We start from the raw sequence: 13431 nt of genomic DNA, 5'->3' as shown, positions 1-13431 counted from the left end.
ATATATACTCGAAATACAAATTTGTAAATAATTCTAATTCGCTATGCTTATTAAAGTTTAATTTTTTCTTTAGTTGATGTTGGAGACGAATCCAATTGGAACCACTTCGCGTCACTCTCTGGTTCAGACTTCGATCTCGCAGCGCACGGGGATCATCAGGACATACGCGACTTGTCCAAGCACGTCGTAACTCAACCACCAGAGGGCATGCCTGGACCGGAACATGTCTAACTTTATATTTGACTGAGAAGTAACCATACAAAGATTATATTATCAATATGTCTATTGCATATAATTATAAAGCATTTAAACATATTTCCATAAAAAAAAAACGCGCCAAAACTTTAAGTCACGTGACTGCTGTTATTTAAACATGTGACGTGACAATACTTACGTTTAAAAGTTATATATAATCTGTATTTCAATACTGAGTATTTGGTTTGTATGAGGTAAAATAAATTAATTTTAGAGCAAGTCTATTTTCTGAAGATATTAATATATGGAAATTAAATTTGATAATAGATTCTTTAAATGGTACTATTTTTTGGAACTACTAAAATTCATATGACAGTTTTTTGTTAAAATATTCATAATGTTCATAAAAGAGAGGCGTATGCGTCCTGATGTTATATAGGTACGTAAAGATGGATACCGCGCGTTTTAATAATATGTGGAAACACAAACGATATTTTTTCTATAAAATCCCCGAATCTCCTAAAATAATAAATTATATTATTTATAGAATATATTTGTTCGAAAATTAACTTTATAAACTAAAAATTACTTTAAACTTATTAAAAAGTGTTGTCAACACAGGAATTCGAGATCTTATTTTTATTTATACATTTACATATTCTACTTTAAAATATTTTTCTAATTTTCTAATCATATTAATCGATTACTTGTTTCGATGATTTATTTATTAAAACTTAACTATAAAATATAACTTAAAAATATGCTAATTTCATTCTTTTTTTTTTTTGTTGTTTGCGGTCGAGTCTCGAAAACATAATATATTGTACTTAATAAGAAACATATCGTAAATGAAAACAAGACGACGAAATTAGTAGGATTGTGAAGCTAAATTAATGTAAGCTTGCTATGAAGCTCGAAAATTCCTAAGAATGTATGTAGTGCATTGAAATATATATATTAATGCTATAATGAATAAAGGTTATTTTAGTACGCAAGCCGTAAGACATTACAAGTTTATTTTGTGTTATTGAAATTAGATGAATCTCATATTTTATAAAGCTTGTTAAATATATATATAGACAAATATATATAGTCTGATATTAATAATTTATTTAACATCATATTTATTCCGTTGATTTCGTTTCGTTAAATTTATATCGGTATAAGAAATGGAAGCTAGATATATGTGTGTAACATAGTGTTCATTAGAAACAATAAAATTCGTATTTGTAAATGTAGTCGTCCATTTTGTACGCTTAGCGCTTAGATGTTGTCAATTTTCATTCTGTCACGTGTATCTTCGATATCAATAGTACAATTATAATATTTGAAAATCGTGTTTCGTTACTGGAATGTTTTTTAAAGTCCGTGGCAAAGGAAGGTTTTTGCAGCAAAGAGGTTGGTCAATTTATAATTAAACCTCTTTTTTCAATTATGTTCGTTCGAAAAAAATTTTGAAATAATTTTATTATTTCGTCATGTTTTCATTTGTAATTTTTAATAGTTCATTTGTACGAGGCTTTTTATTGGTATTTACACGTGTAATTAAACTTGAGCAAACATTCGAAGTGAACAATAGTTGACGATCCGTGGAATTAACATTCAGTATAAAATGCTCTAAACTAATTACGTCACAAAAATATTATAAAATTTATTATATTTTATTATAAACAATATAGAAGACGATATATTTATTGTTATAAAAATTTTTGGTGCTAAATATATTTCTTAAACGTATCCTAATCACAATTTAAATATACAATATATAATGTATCCTTTATAAAGATACTTGAAGTATGGTTCCGTTAATAATCCTTAAACCAGGCAAGCTGGAGATAAAAACATGCTTTCTATAAGAAATATTGTTTGTAAGACAGTGATATGAAAGAACAATTCTTTGTCCAAGTTCAAATAAAGTTTAAATATATTTATGTATTATATTGTATTCTATTATGTATTCTTATAAGGTCAACAATACAAGTTCTAATCCTATTTTCTTTAGTGGCTGTATTATCACAGTAACAGTGAGACCTAAGCCTTAGATAAAGACTATTCTACAATCGCACAAATGATTATGAATTTATGATGAAGTTGTTGATCTATGCCGATGAGTAGTGAAGTTTCTTATAGTTATATGTGCATCTTGCTTAATATTCATATATGTCATGTTATTATAGTTGTTAAGCTTAGTTTGCATTGAATTTCATTAGTTAAGGTCTAAAGCGAAGCTATTACGAGTTACCAAATTTTTTTTTATATAATTTTGGCTGTGTTCATTTATAATATTTAAGTTGCTAAAGTTTCTGTTGAACAAATTGTAATTTAATAATTAATTTATGTAAATTCGATAACTCAGAAGGATGCACGGTTGAAAGGATTCATATCTTGACAAGTACGACAGATATGAATGAAATTCGTGCAATTCGTGAAAGTTTGTGTAAATGCCAAGTGAAGTTGGTTACAGGTGTACAGCGTGATCATATTGTGTCTATATGGGTTAACGGTTTTACTATACGTTTTTAAATAATGTTTTGTTAAATCAATCAAAATATATACAATTAAGCATATAATATATAAGTTTATCATCCTTAGTTCCTAACCGGAATGCAGGTTTTTTTACTATACCTATTTTTAACATTTATTTGTATATAATGTTGACAGGAATATATCATAATACCTTACTCGACCTATTTAATCATCATACTCTGTTATTTTAATGAAAGGTAACTTTTAACACACAATAAACTAAAATATTTTCTATCCTTTTTTAACTCCGTAAATGAGAATGAGGTGGCAATATCTTAGTCCTATCAAATAAGTTGCAACAAAGCCGGCTCTTTTAGAACGTTTTTACGGCGTTCTCTGTGGCACAATATCTGTAAAAATATCACTGTACGGAAATGCATATTTAAAACAATGTGTAGCGTTTTAAAAGTGCCTATAATAAAAACATAAAATTTCCTTAAGTAAATAGATCTTGAAGCTGATCGAGTTCTATGAAGACTCTAGGACTTAAAGATTGCCTATCCTTTTAAATCGCATACGTGCGAAGGAGGTAGCCATGTAAAACTGTAATAATGATATGGTGGATTCTTTTATTAAATAATATATAACATATTATGTTGTAATACAGAAAGTTACTTCACTAAGTATGTTAATGTTTTTTTTTTAATGTCAAAGTAAAGGTAGTTTTAATTAGTGTTGTCATTTAGAAAAAAAGCTTTGAATGTTTAAGAAACGTTTATTCGATACAATTTACCATTTGCCCTATAACATGAAACGCTTGTATTTATAAAATTTATATGATTATATGGAGAGTTTATTGGTAGCTGCTGTTTTATTTAATACCTTTTTAAATCTTAAGATTAATACGAAGTGGAACCTTATGGATGTCTATATAAGGTAAGAAGGTGGTTACAACACGTGCTTAAATAGAGATCGCACAAACGTGGAGATTTTTTTTATACTAGTCACAGTTTTATTTTTATAGAGCATCAGTTAATTTCTTTTTATTAAAACTAAGGTATTTTTTTTAATCTGTGATATATTTTTATTATAAGATGGCAGAATGAGCTATCCGGCTTTGCCTTTTTTTTCACGCTGTGAAAACCTTCAGAAATGGTACCCAGCTCCCATGGGGGGGGAATTGGGTTATGTGGGATTCTTACCTACTAAAACCACTGCGATGGCCGTCCTCGGCACGGATCGGAGAGGCTGCGGCATCGTTTTGATATAACGCATCCGCGGCCTCTCCCGTGCTTTGCTCCGCTTGTGGCTCGGCGGAGCTCTCCTCAGGGGGCAAATGTAATCCCGCCCCCCCCGCACTCCTCGTTAGTGCGTACGGCGGCGCGAGGCCGTCCTCCTCAATTTTTTTTAAATCTGTGATATATTTTTATTATAAGATTGCCGAATGAGCTATCCGGCCTGGCCTAGTCCAACCGACCATTTTCACCCATAAACATAATTAGCAATGCTTTGTCTCGTAGGTAATATGTACATTCGACTACTATTATAAAATCTTTAGCTTACTTGCGTTAAAATGAAATGTACTTTCATTTATTTGGTTTCCGTAAGATATACACCGTATTTACATTTATATTTACGGTGTCTGTGAGTAATCAAGCCGGATACACCAATGTCGGATTAGAACACGGGCATATTTAACAAAGATCTAATTTAATAAAATGGAAATGGACTGTTATATTTTAGTACGGTAGCCGTGTCTGGCTTACATTAGCTTAATTGCAATTAGTGCTTTTTCCGCTAATATAAATTTATTTTTATCAACTAAATGAATATAAATTGATGGCTCGTAGCATCGTGCTTTGGTTCTCCACTTTCAGAGTCCAACATTATCTCAGAAGACCGTTCGCAGATGCGCACTGTTCTTCTTAGAATTCGTCTGTGTTAAGAATGTGTCAAAACAGTAAAGAGTAGTAAATTCACAATGGTTTCATCTTATTATGTTTGATTAGTTCAATTAGTCATTTCTGGTTTTATTCCTACAAATATACTCCGGAGATAGATGGTTCTGTAGATGCTGGTTGTAGCTAAGCAACCTTGTATTTGTAGGCGAGTGTCACAGTTAGTGCCCAAGCTCGTATCATGGCAGGTAAGATGCTTTGGACGTAAAATTTCGTCTTCAAGCATTGCAAAATAGGCCACTTAAGGGGTTAACGAAGATAGCCAAATGCTGCATGAACACTATCTACATATCGGATATATTAAATTTTCGGTATTGGTATTATAACTTAATTTTAAAATACTATTCGGTTTTAGTAAAATTATATAACATAGATGATTATATCATCCTGACAGCTACAATTGAGAAGACATAGAGGGAGAATCCAACTGTTTTGGAGAACCAGCTTTTAGGTTAAGAATCAACAAGGTAAGCAAAATAAATAAGTGTATGATTAATGATAAGTAAATAGCTGTACATTTTATTTCGTCCTCACAAGTAATAAAAGAATGCTTAAAAGATTTTTATAAATTATGTAATTTGAAAGATAACGGCTTAGAAATATATGGTATATATCAAAACTAGTTACGATAACGATTGAAACGAAAATGTACGAGGAAAACCATGGCCTTCTTTGGTAACCGGTCGTAAGGCCAGCTCTTATAATGTCCAGGGAAAAGCACGAGACCACAAACTTCTAATCAGTCCCTGTTGTCTGGACATCTGACATCGCTACTATTAAATAAAATATGATGTTAGTATTTTCTGACTCAGTCACATACATGTGTCGCGACGGGAAACATGTGTCATATACACCATTAAACATGTAATTGTATTTAAATCGAGAAACTTTAGTACGAAGTTTTAAAGTTTGCACTCCAAGTTGCACTTGTAATAAATGTGCCTCGTTGCTATAAATCATAATATTATCTAATATTTAACTGAAATGTGTAACTGATATTAACGTGTCGATTTATTGGTTAAATTAGTTTTTAGTTACATCATGTTTAAAAGCTATTTGTTATAAGATTATAAAGGTAATTGAATTGAACAGCTTGTGATTTTTATGTGACTTCTGTTTAAAGTCAACGACAGGTAAGATAAAACTAATCCTTAGTTAAACTACTAGTCTCGTTTCGGTTTTATTTGAAAACTGTTGTAATCTTATTAGTCCTGAAAATAAAAATAGGCTTGTTATCGTTTTTTAGTATTCGCGGGTATACTTATAGGATTGGCAATAAAGTATTTTTAGTAATGACAGGTCAAATTATTGTCTTATAATGAGATAGTTTTCTCATTAAGGAGTTGTTGACAGAAAGTCGTATTGTATAATACTTCGTTTGTAATGATAATACATGCTATTATTGATAAGCAATCGAACCGTTTCAGGTGATGTAAATCTGCGTATAACGTTATAACTTTATACACTACGCTTTTAAATTTATTTTTAAGAGTAGGTAGTATATAAAAGTATGTATTTACTTCGTTTTTTATGAGTATGTAAAAATATTTAGTTACTTTAGTAGCGATCAAAGTTAACTCCGCTCTAAATTTAAGTTATTTTAAATTGAATTTGCATCAAAATTTATATATTATTTTAGACAGTTTTTCTTACTTGAATTAATGTTTTTATATGAATTAAAATGAAGGTCATGTTTTAAGAAAACGTTTATTTAAATTTCAAATTATCAGCGTTTATTGATGTTAGTGAGTACAATGTTATAACTAATTTTTTTTGGAGATAAAGTCTATCCCGATCGAACATCGTATTACGTACGAACCAACGTAAAGAAAGGTTCGTAATGTAGTCTTAAGAATCTTATTTTTTTCCTTTCAAGTCATATAAGGTAAATTAAGCAGTCATTCGTTGTCTAAAAGTTAAATTTTATATACATCAATCTGAGGTGTGAATTGAATTGAAAGCATTATCAAGTTTAGGAATAATTTTAAATAACCAATACTCTCCCGATACAGTGATAGTCCGACATCTTATAATTATAATTGTTTATGTATTCATTTACTTATCAATTAAAATAGCTAATTAAGTAAAATAACACAAAGTAAATATTAGAATTACTAACAATTATGGAACATACCTCATATACATATCTACGTACATTCCTGATGTGGACTATCCGTTTTGAGTTAGATGATACGAGCCGTTTTCCTGCTACGTATACAAATTCGACTACATATAAAAACATATTCCGAGGTTATTTTCCCTATACATTTGATACATCAATATTACAAAATATATTGGATATTACAACGAAGATATTTAATGTAGTCAAACTAATTGCGAAATTTACGTTACGTGACTCATTATCTGTGTTTATTTTGCTCTAAACTAAATATTATTTGTAATAGTCTACATTCCACAAGTATTTATGAAGTAGAAATGGGTTAAGCGTCACAATATTGTGGATTTAATTTATGTTGTTCATTGTAATTTTTAACTAAAAAGCAAAGCGTTATTAAGAGAAATAATTATTGTTAAATGATATTTGCGAGTAATGCTCAAGTGTCGTGCTTATCATTGCATAGAAATTAATTATCGATTCATATTGTACCATTAAAAATGTATTATATTAATAATTACCATTTTTACGGATTATGTAAGAATAGGCCAAAATGTTTTCATTTAAAAATAGTTATGCTAAAGAAGTACGAGAAAAGGCGGGTTAAAACATTAACCCCGCCTTTTCTAACATGCAAGACTAGACTTGGACTAGATAACAATCTAGTCCAAGTCTAGTCTTGCATGTTGTTGTGGATTTGTCCAGACATGTTAGATCCACAATTCGCTCATACAAAATTTTGATGATTACCTATTTGTTATATATTTGACAGAATTCTTTAGAAAGGCACCGATTTTTTATTTAATTTTTGGAAACAATTTTATTATATTTATATTAAATAATAATAAAACAATAAATCAAACTACATAAACAAAGTCTCTTTTTGTACATCTATCATTTTGTAAAAGTTACACGAAAATCTGATTAGTAGTTTTACGTAACTAAATTCGGAAAGAACGTGTAATCAAAAGTTAGGTCTTTATTATATTAGCATGTTGATTGACTTACAACTGACTTCTTTTACCAGATTTAAGATTATCGTTTTATGTGTAACACGAAGAAGAATAATTAGGCTAAATAAGTGTGGATAATACTGACTTCAAATTTAAATTGCGTGTTTTAACTATTTACAGTTCAATTAGTTCATAAGCGGAATTATAAGCCAAGTCCATTTTGATCACGATACTACGAGAATGTTTCATATTTCTATTTTCTAAATCTGAGCAAAATAGCCTATTTGTAATGGAACAGTGGATGAAATTACTATAATTTATTAAAATGGATAAAATGCTCATAAGAGCTTACCTAAATAAATAATATTTTCATTTTGAATCTATGCTGTAAATATATTATTTATCTCAGCCATTTCCTATTGCAATGACGATAAAGTTTCTTGTATTCTACTACTCGTACGTTTATTAAAGCTGATGTTTCACGCAATAATCACGAACCCGTCCGTCTTCTCTTTGTTTTGGGATTAAACGTACATTCGCTCAGACATCAGACACAAAAAATTCTGTACGTGATAAAAACAATCTGTTTACGTTTCAACTTAATAAATCCACGCAGATATAACGTTACACGATACAACGATCCGGTGAGCTTTCAAATAGTCTGTTGTATTATCACGAGATAACTGGTATATTGATAAAAATATTTATGTATTTAACCACTATCGCAACCTTGTTTTCTGAACGTATTTCTTTTTTAATTCTATTGTAATCATATACACTGGTAGCGTCAAGGATTTTAGACTTTTTTTAATAATATTCTGGGATATTAAAAAAAATATTCACACACGGCCATCTGATCCGAAATTAAGCAGAGCTTGTACAATGGAAACCAGACAACTGATATACTACATATACTACTTTTCTTTTGTAAATACATACTTATATAGAAAATTAGACCTTGGGACAAACCATTTTTAGATATTATCGTTAATATTTTTGTAATATTTGTATTAGTTTAGAGACATTCGATTTTATTCTATTTTTGAAAATAACTTTAGAACATACAGTTTTGGATGTTCTGTTAGTATTTAGATATTATGTAATATCATAAGAAATATGGAGCTATGATGCTGTTGACGATAATAATTAACTGCGACACTGTGTATTATTATTGTTGTGTCTAGTTTTTTATCTCCTTTTTACAGGGGTAACATAACTATGACCAAACTTGATAGGCTTATAAATATTCAATTGAAAACGGTGAGGAATTTTCGAGTAAGACGAGATGTGGTGTTTAATAGGACTTTTTTGTAAAAACGCAAAAGCATTATCGATAAAATTTTGACTGTATTTAATGGGTACTGTTTTTTTTATTTCAGTAGCTAGTTTTATGTAATTCATAACTTTTTCACTGTGGGTACTGATTAAGTTGTTTGTGTTATGTAATTTCGTAATTTCATGACTGGTCTATTATAATGTATGGTTTTGTCAGTGATGATCGTTCTGTTCCAATATTATTATTAATTATTTTTGGAATTACTTTTTTCACTTTATCATCAATATGTTTCATTTTTTATTATAAGTAAATTTAAAAAAAAATTAATCTTTTTATTTATTTTTTTGTAAAAAAAGGAATGATTTCGATGGAAAAACGTATTTGAATGATTGCGCTAGTTATTTATTATTTTGAACAAACAAATTATCTGGTGCAGGCGTAATTTGACATTGACTCATCGTTGTTACGTTTATCGTAGTTATTTAAATAATGTTTGTCATTAAACGAACACTATTAATGTTGAATGAAATATCCGATGAGACAGCATTTTTACTTAACTTTCCCTGACATATCTTATCGTACTGAATTAAATATGTGCTCGCTGTGTAAACCGCTATGAGCCAGTGGTTAGAACATATGAATTTAAAATTAAGATTGTAGTTTTAAGCCCGGGCTGCCCTTGAGTTTTAATGTGCCTAATTTTAAAGATAAAATTCAGAACAAATAAAATAAAACAAGAATTTCACCCGATATATGCAATCTGCGACATACATAATTAACATACGACCTTTTGAACTAACATTAGCATTATATTTACTATATTCTATTCCAATGTAGGAATAAATAAAAACAAACCGTAATTTTAAATATTCAGAGTGATTTGCTGATAACTCTGCTGATATTATGCACTATAAACAGTTCTTGATTAATATATCTTCATTAGTAATACAACAATATTCAGTTAAAACTTAAATCCACTTTAATTTTACTTCCAAAGTTTCGAAAACAGTTTTACCGATATTAAAGAAGCCATTTTTAGATGAACTGTCAATTAATATTAAGGTCTCGACCAAAGCCGTTTGGTAAACGAATGGAGAAAGAATTAATTTATACAGATAAAAAATACATTGTTAGGTTTGTCCCAAATTTTAGATTTTTTAAAATATATATTTGTTTATTAACTTTATTTATGTATTGGAAAATATTTTGATGTAGATAGAATAGAAATTAGACATGAAATTTTGCTTCGTAATTAATGTAATGTTATAGTAAAACTTAATCCTTCTTAAGAATAACTGTCTTAATATTCCGAACAGTAGTGTCAGCCTGTAAATGGCCCACTGCCGGCAATAGAATCTTGTTACAGAGTTGTTACGGAGTAGTTTTAGAAATTATTACACCACTCTACTTTACCTCAAGTCGGTGGATATACAAATAGCAGAATTTCATCTGACGCGTTTAGATTTCCCGCAATATTTTCCTTTAAGGCTGAGCATGAAATGAATAATAAACACAAACTAATTACATACAATTCCCACTGAGTTAACATGTCCTTTATTGCTTGCCTTGATTTGTGCCCGTGATCTTCGGCGAGGACTACTGTTATATCCAGTAACAATCGGCGCATAAAAAGTAAAAGTAACAGCATGTAAATATCCCACAGCTAGGCTATTTATATTTCGTTTTGGTTAGTGGATACCCATATAAAAGATTTTTATACGAAACATGTAGGTTTATTCAACGAGTTCACGATGTTAACTATTTATACAAAATAAGCAAATGAAAATTCAGTAGTGCTTGTTTGGGTTTGAATTTGCAGTCATCGGTTATCATTCATGTGTTTTAACCACTGGGCCAACTCGGCTCATAAAGAGATTAATTTTGTATAGGTGCAACAAATTGACCTCATAAATCCATGTCAAAGGATATTGCAGTCTCTCCAAAAGCAAAGTCATTTGGAACACGCTTGCTCCCTACACCCTATATAATTAAAATATATGTATGTCACTATAAATATCTGTACATAGCTACAGTACCAAATTTCCACATTGTTTGGCAGTCAAACATTTGACCCCTAGAAACGTCACCCTGTTTAACGGTCTGACAACTTCATTGTCCAGTATGAAGTATTATGTATAGATTTTGGTAATAATATTAATTTATATTAAAATCGTAATTTACTTTTTAATAAAATAATTAAAGTTAACCAATGTATAAAGCTAAGAAACTACCTACTAAAACTACCTATAACCTATTCCAACCACTTAAGACAAATAAACAATTTAATATTGGATGGACGCGATGTCAGTAGTTGAGATTTTGAATAATCTAAAATACTATGGATTCGAATATGGCGTTTTCAATATCCACTAACTTGTGTTCGGAACTTTGGACGTTAAATTATAATAACTAGTTAAGAGGAATAGTGTTGTAATATAAATAAAGGTAAATTAATCATGAACTGTTTGTAGTGCGTAATACAGCAGAGAGAATTTGTAAATTTAATGTTTTATCTCCACTTCCACTTCGATTGGAATTGGCTACAGTTAGTAAAATATAATGGCTTCACATTAAAATTATTTCAACGCAAAAATATGATCAAAACACTTAAACAATTCACATATTAATTGAATGTATAACGTGCTTTTACACAGTTTAAGCCGATTTCTAAGTATATATACCGACAGGGTGTATACATCTACTTATGTTATCAATCAGGTGACGAGTCTTATATATCATATGTAACGCGCACATATATTATTTATCTCCTTTTGAATGATGAAGAGGTACAAAGACGCAGGAGATCCAAAAAATTCGTACACGCTTAGTTATTTGCATAAATAATACTGTTAGTGTCTATGAGACCGCTGATTAGTAATTAATGGCGTTGGGAACCGCTAATTATTTTGTTTACTGAACTAAACTGAGTTTGAGTAGTTTCATTAAATGTCCTTGTGGTACTCAAAATTATTTTAATATTTGAAATATATATTATTAATAATTGAGCAATTTATAGATAATAAACGATAATAAGCCTTAATAACATGAATGTTAGACGTATAAAAATATACGTTTCTAATATATGGTAAGCTATTGGTACATATTGCCTCGTTGTGTTGTCGTTAGCTATTAAGTAGAACAAGCAAATACAGAGGGCCAGGATTCGAAACCCGGGTCGAGCGATTTGAGGTTATTGGGTATTTTTGTCAGATAATTCCTAGGATCACGAAGGTTTCTGGTAAACTGCCAGTTTGACACATGCAACTATTGCATAATGTCAATAGTGATTGTTTTCTTATATTTGTGCATTGCAAGTATTATACTATCCGTTATTATTATATCGTATCCTACACTGAATTTTCCGACATAGATGCTGTGACGTTATTCGGGAAAAATTCTTATTAAAAATCCTCTCAACTCCGGTTTTAACCTTCTTTTGATACAATTAGATTTTACGTTTGTTCTCTTGCCTTACTTTTCTAAGCTTGAAGTATTAGTATATTTGATGTCATACATATAAATACATTATTCTGATGGAGCAAAATTTGATAATAATAACTTATCAACTGCACTAATCGCTAACATGAATTAACAATATCGTTTATTACATTCTGTTTCAAAAAAGATTTTATCGATAAAACAAAAACTCGTCATTGACTACCAGACAAATTAAAAAAAAAAGAAAAACGGTTGACAGACAGCTAGAAAAAAGTTACTGTTCTATCTTTGATTATTTATTAATGTCATAATTATTATTATGTCGCATAACACATTCTGATATTTTAATTTTCAGTTTGTTCTTACGTAACTTTAATTTTTTTACATTAAATACATTTATTTTACATCATATATAATACTGGTAACTAATTTTAATCTTTTTATGTGTTACTATTATATCAAACTCCGTAAATAAAGCTATCAGAAAGAATAATTTCCTGTATTTGTGCTACCTATCTACCTAACCTACCAAGGTTGATAAAAAAATTACCTGGGCTCAAATTGTTTTCGCCTTCGTCCTATTGAATCTTAAATTCGTTTTATGAGCGCGCTAAGCGTTTGTGTGGTGATTAGTAATTTGTTTGTGATTTTTGTAAATATTAGAGATGGCCCAGTGGTAAGAACGCGTAATTCTTAACCGATGATCGTGGGTTCAAACCCGGGCAAGCACCACTGAATTTTCATGTGCTTAATTTGTGATTATAATTCATCTCGTGCTTTACGGTGAAGGAAAACATCGTGAGGAAACCTGCATGTGTCTAATTTCACTGAAATTCTGCTACATGTGTATTCCACCAACCCGCATTGGAACAGCGTGGTGGAATAAGCTCCAAGCCTTCTCCGTATTTATTTTAATTTCAATATGTTTCAGTAAATTATTACTTACGTGTAAAATTATCTTGCATCACAAATTTTCACCTTGATTCACGTACCGTCGAAGACAACTTTATTCCACCAATTTTCTTCTTA

The 13431-nt window shown here is 30.0% G+C and overlaps 2 protein-coding genes across 9 annotated transcripts in view; both read left to right on the top strand.

Annotated features, from left to right (window-relative positions):
- LOC126776392 (anoctamin-1-like) overlaps positions 1 to 3523 on the top strand; it is a 36243-nt gene extending 32720 nt beyond the window's left edge. For 6 of the 7 annotated variants that reach the window (XM_050498906.1, XM_050498897.1, XM_050498889.1 and 3 more), the window contains one exon: positions 74 to 3523. In XM_050498906.1, the coding sequence (XP_050354863.1) occupies positions 74 to 231 (158 nt within the window). In that variant the 3' untranslated portion in view covers positions 232 to 3523. The remainder of the gene's footprint in view (positions 1 to 73) is intronic. The other variant, XM_050498915.1, reaches the window with a different exon arrangement.
- Positions 3524 to 5457: 1934 nt separating this feature from the next.
- Positions 5458 to 13431, top strand: part of LOC126776308 (adenylyl cyclase 78C) — an 86443-nt gene continuing 78469 nt past the window's right edge. For both annotated transcript variants that reach the window (XM_050498746.1, XM_050498727.1), the window contains exon 1: positions 5458 to 5752. The gene's annotated coding sequence lies outside the window, so the exon portion shown is untranslated. The remainder of the gene's footprint in view (positions 5753 to 13431) is intronic.

This window comes from Nymphalis io, chromosome 2 (assembly GCF_905147045.1).
Source record: "Nymphalis io chromosome 2, ilAglIoxx1.1, whole genome shotgun sequence".
Classification (NCBI taxonomy): Eukaryota; Metazoa; Arthropoda; class Insecta; order Lepidoptera; family Nymphalidae; genus Nymphalis; species Nymphalis io.
Note: the sequence above shows the minus strand (reverse complement) of the source record. Positions and strands in the feature narration are given on the sequence as shown.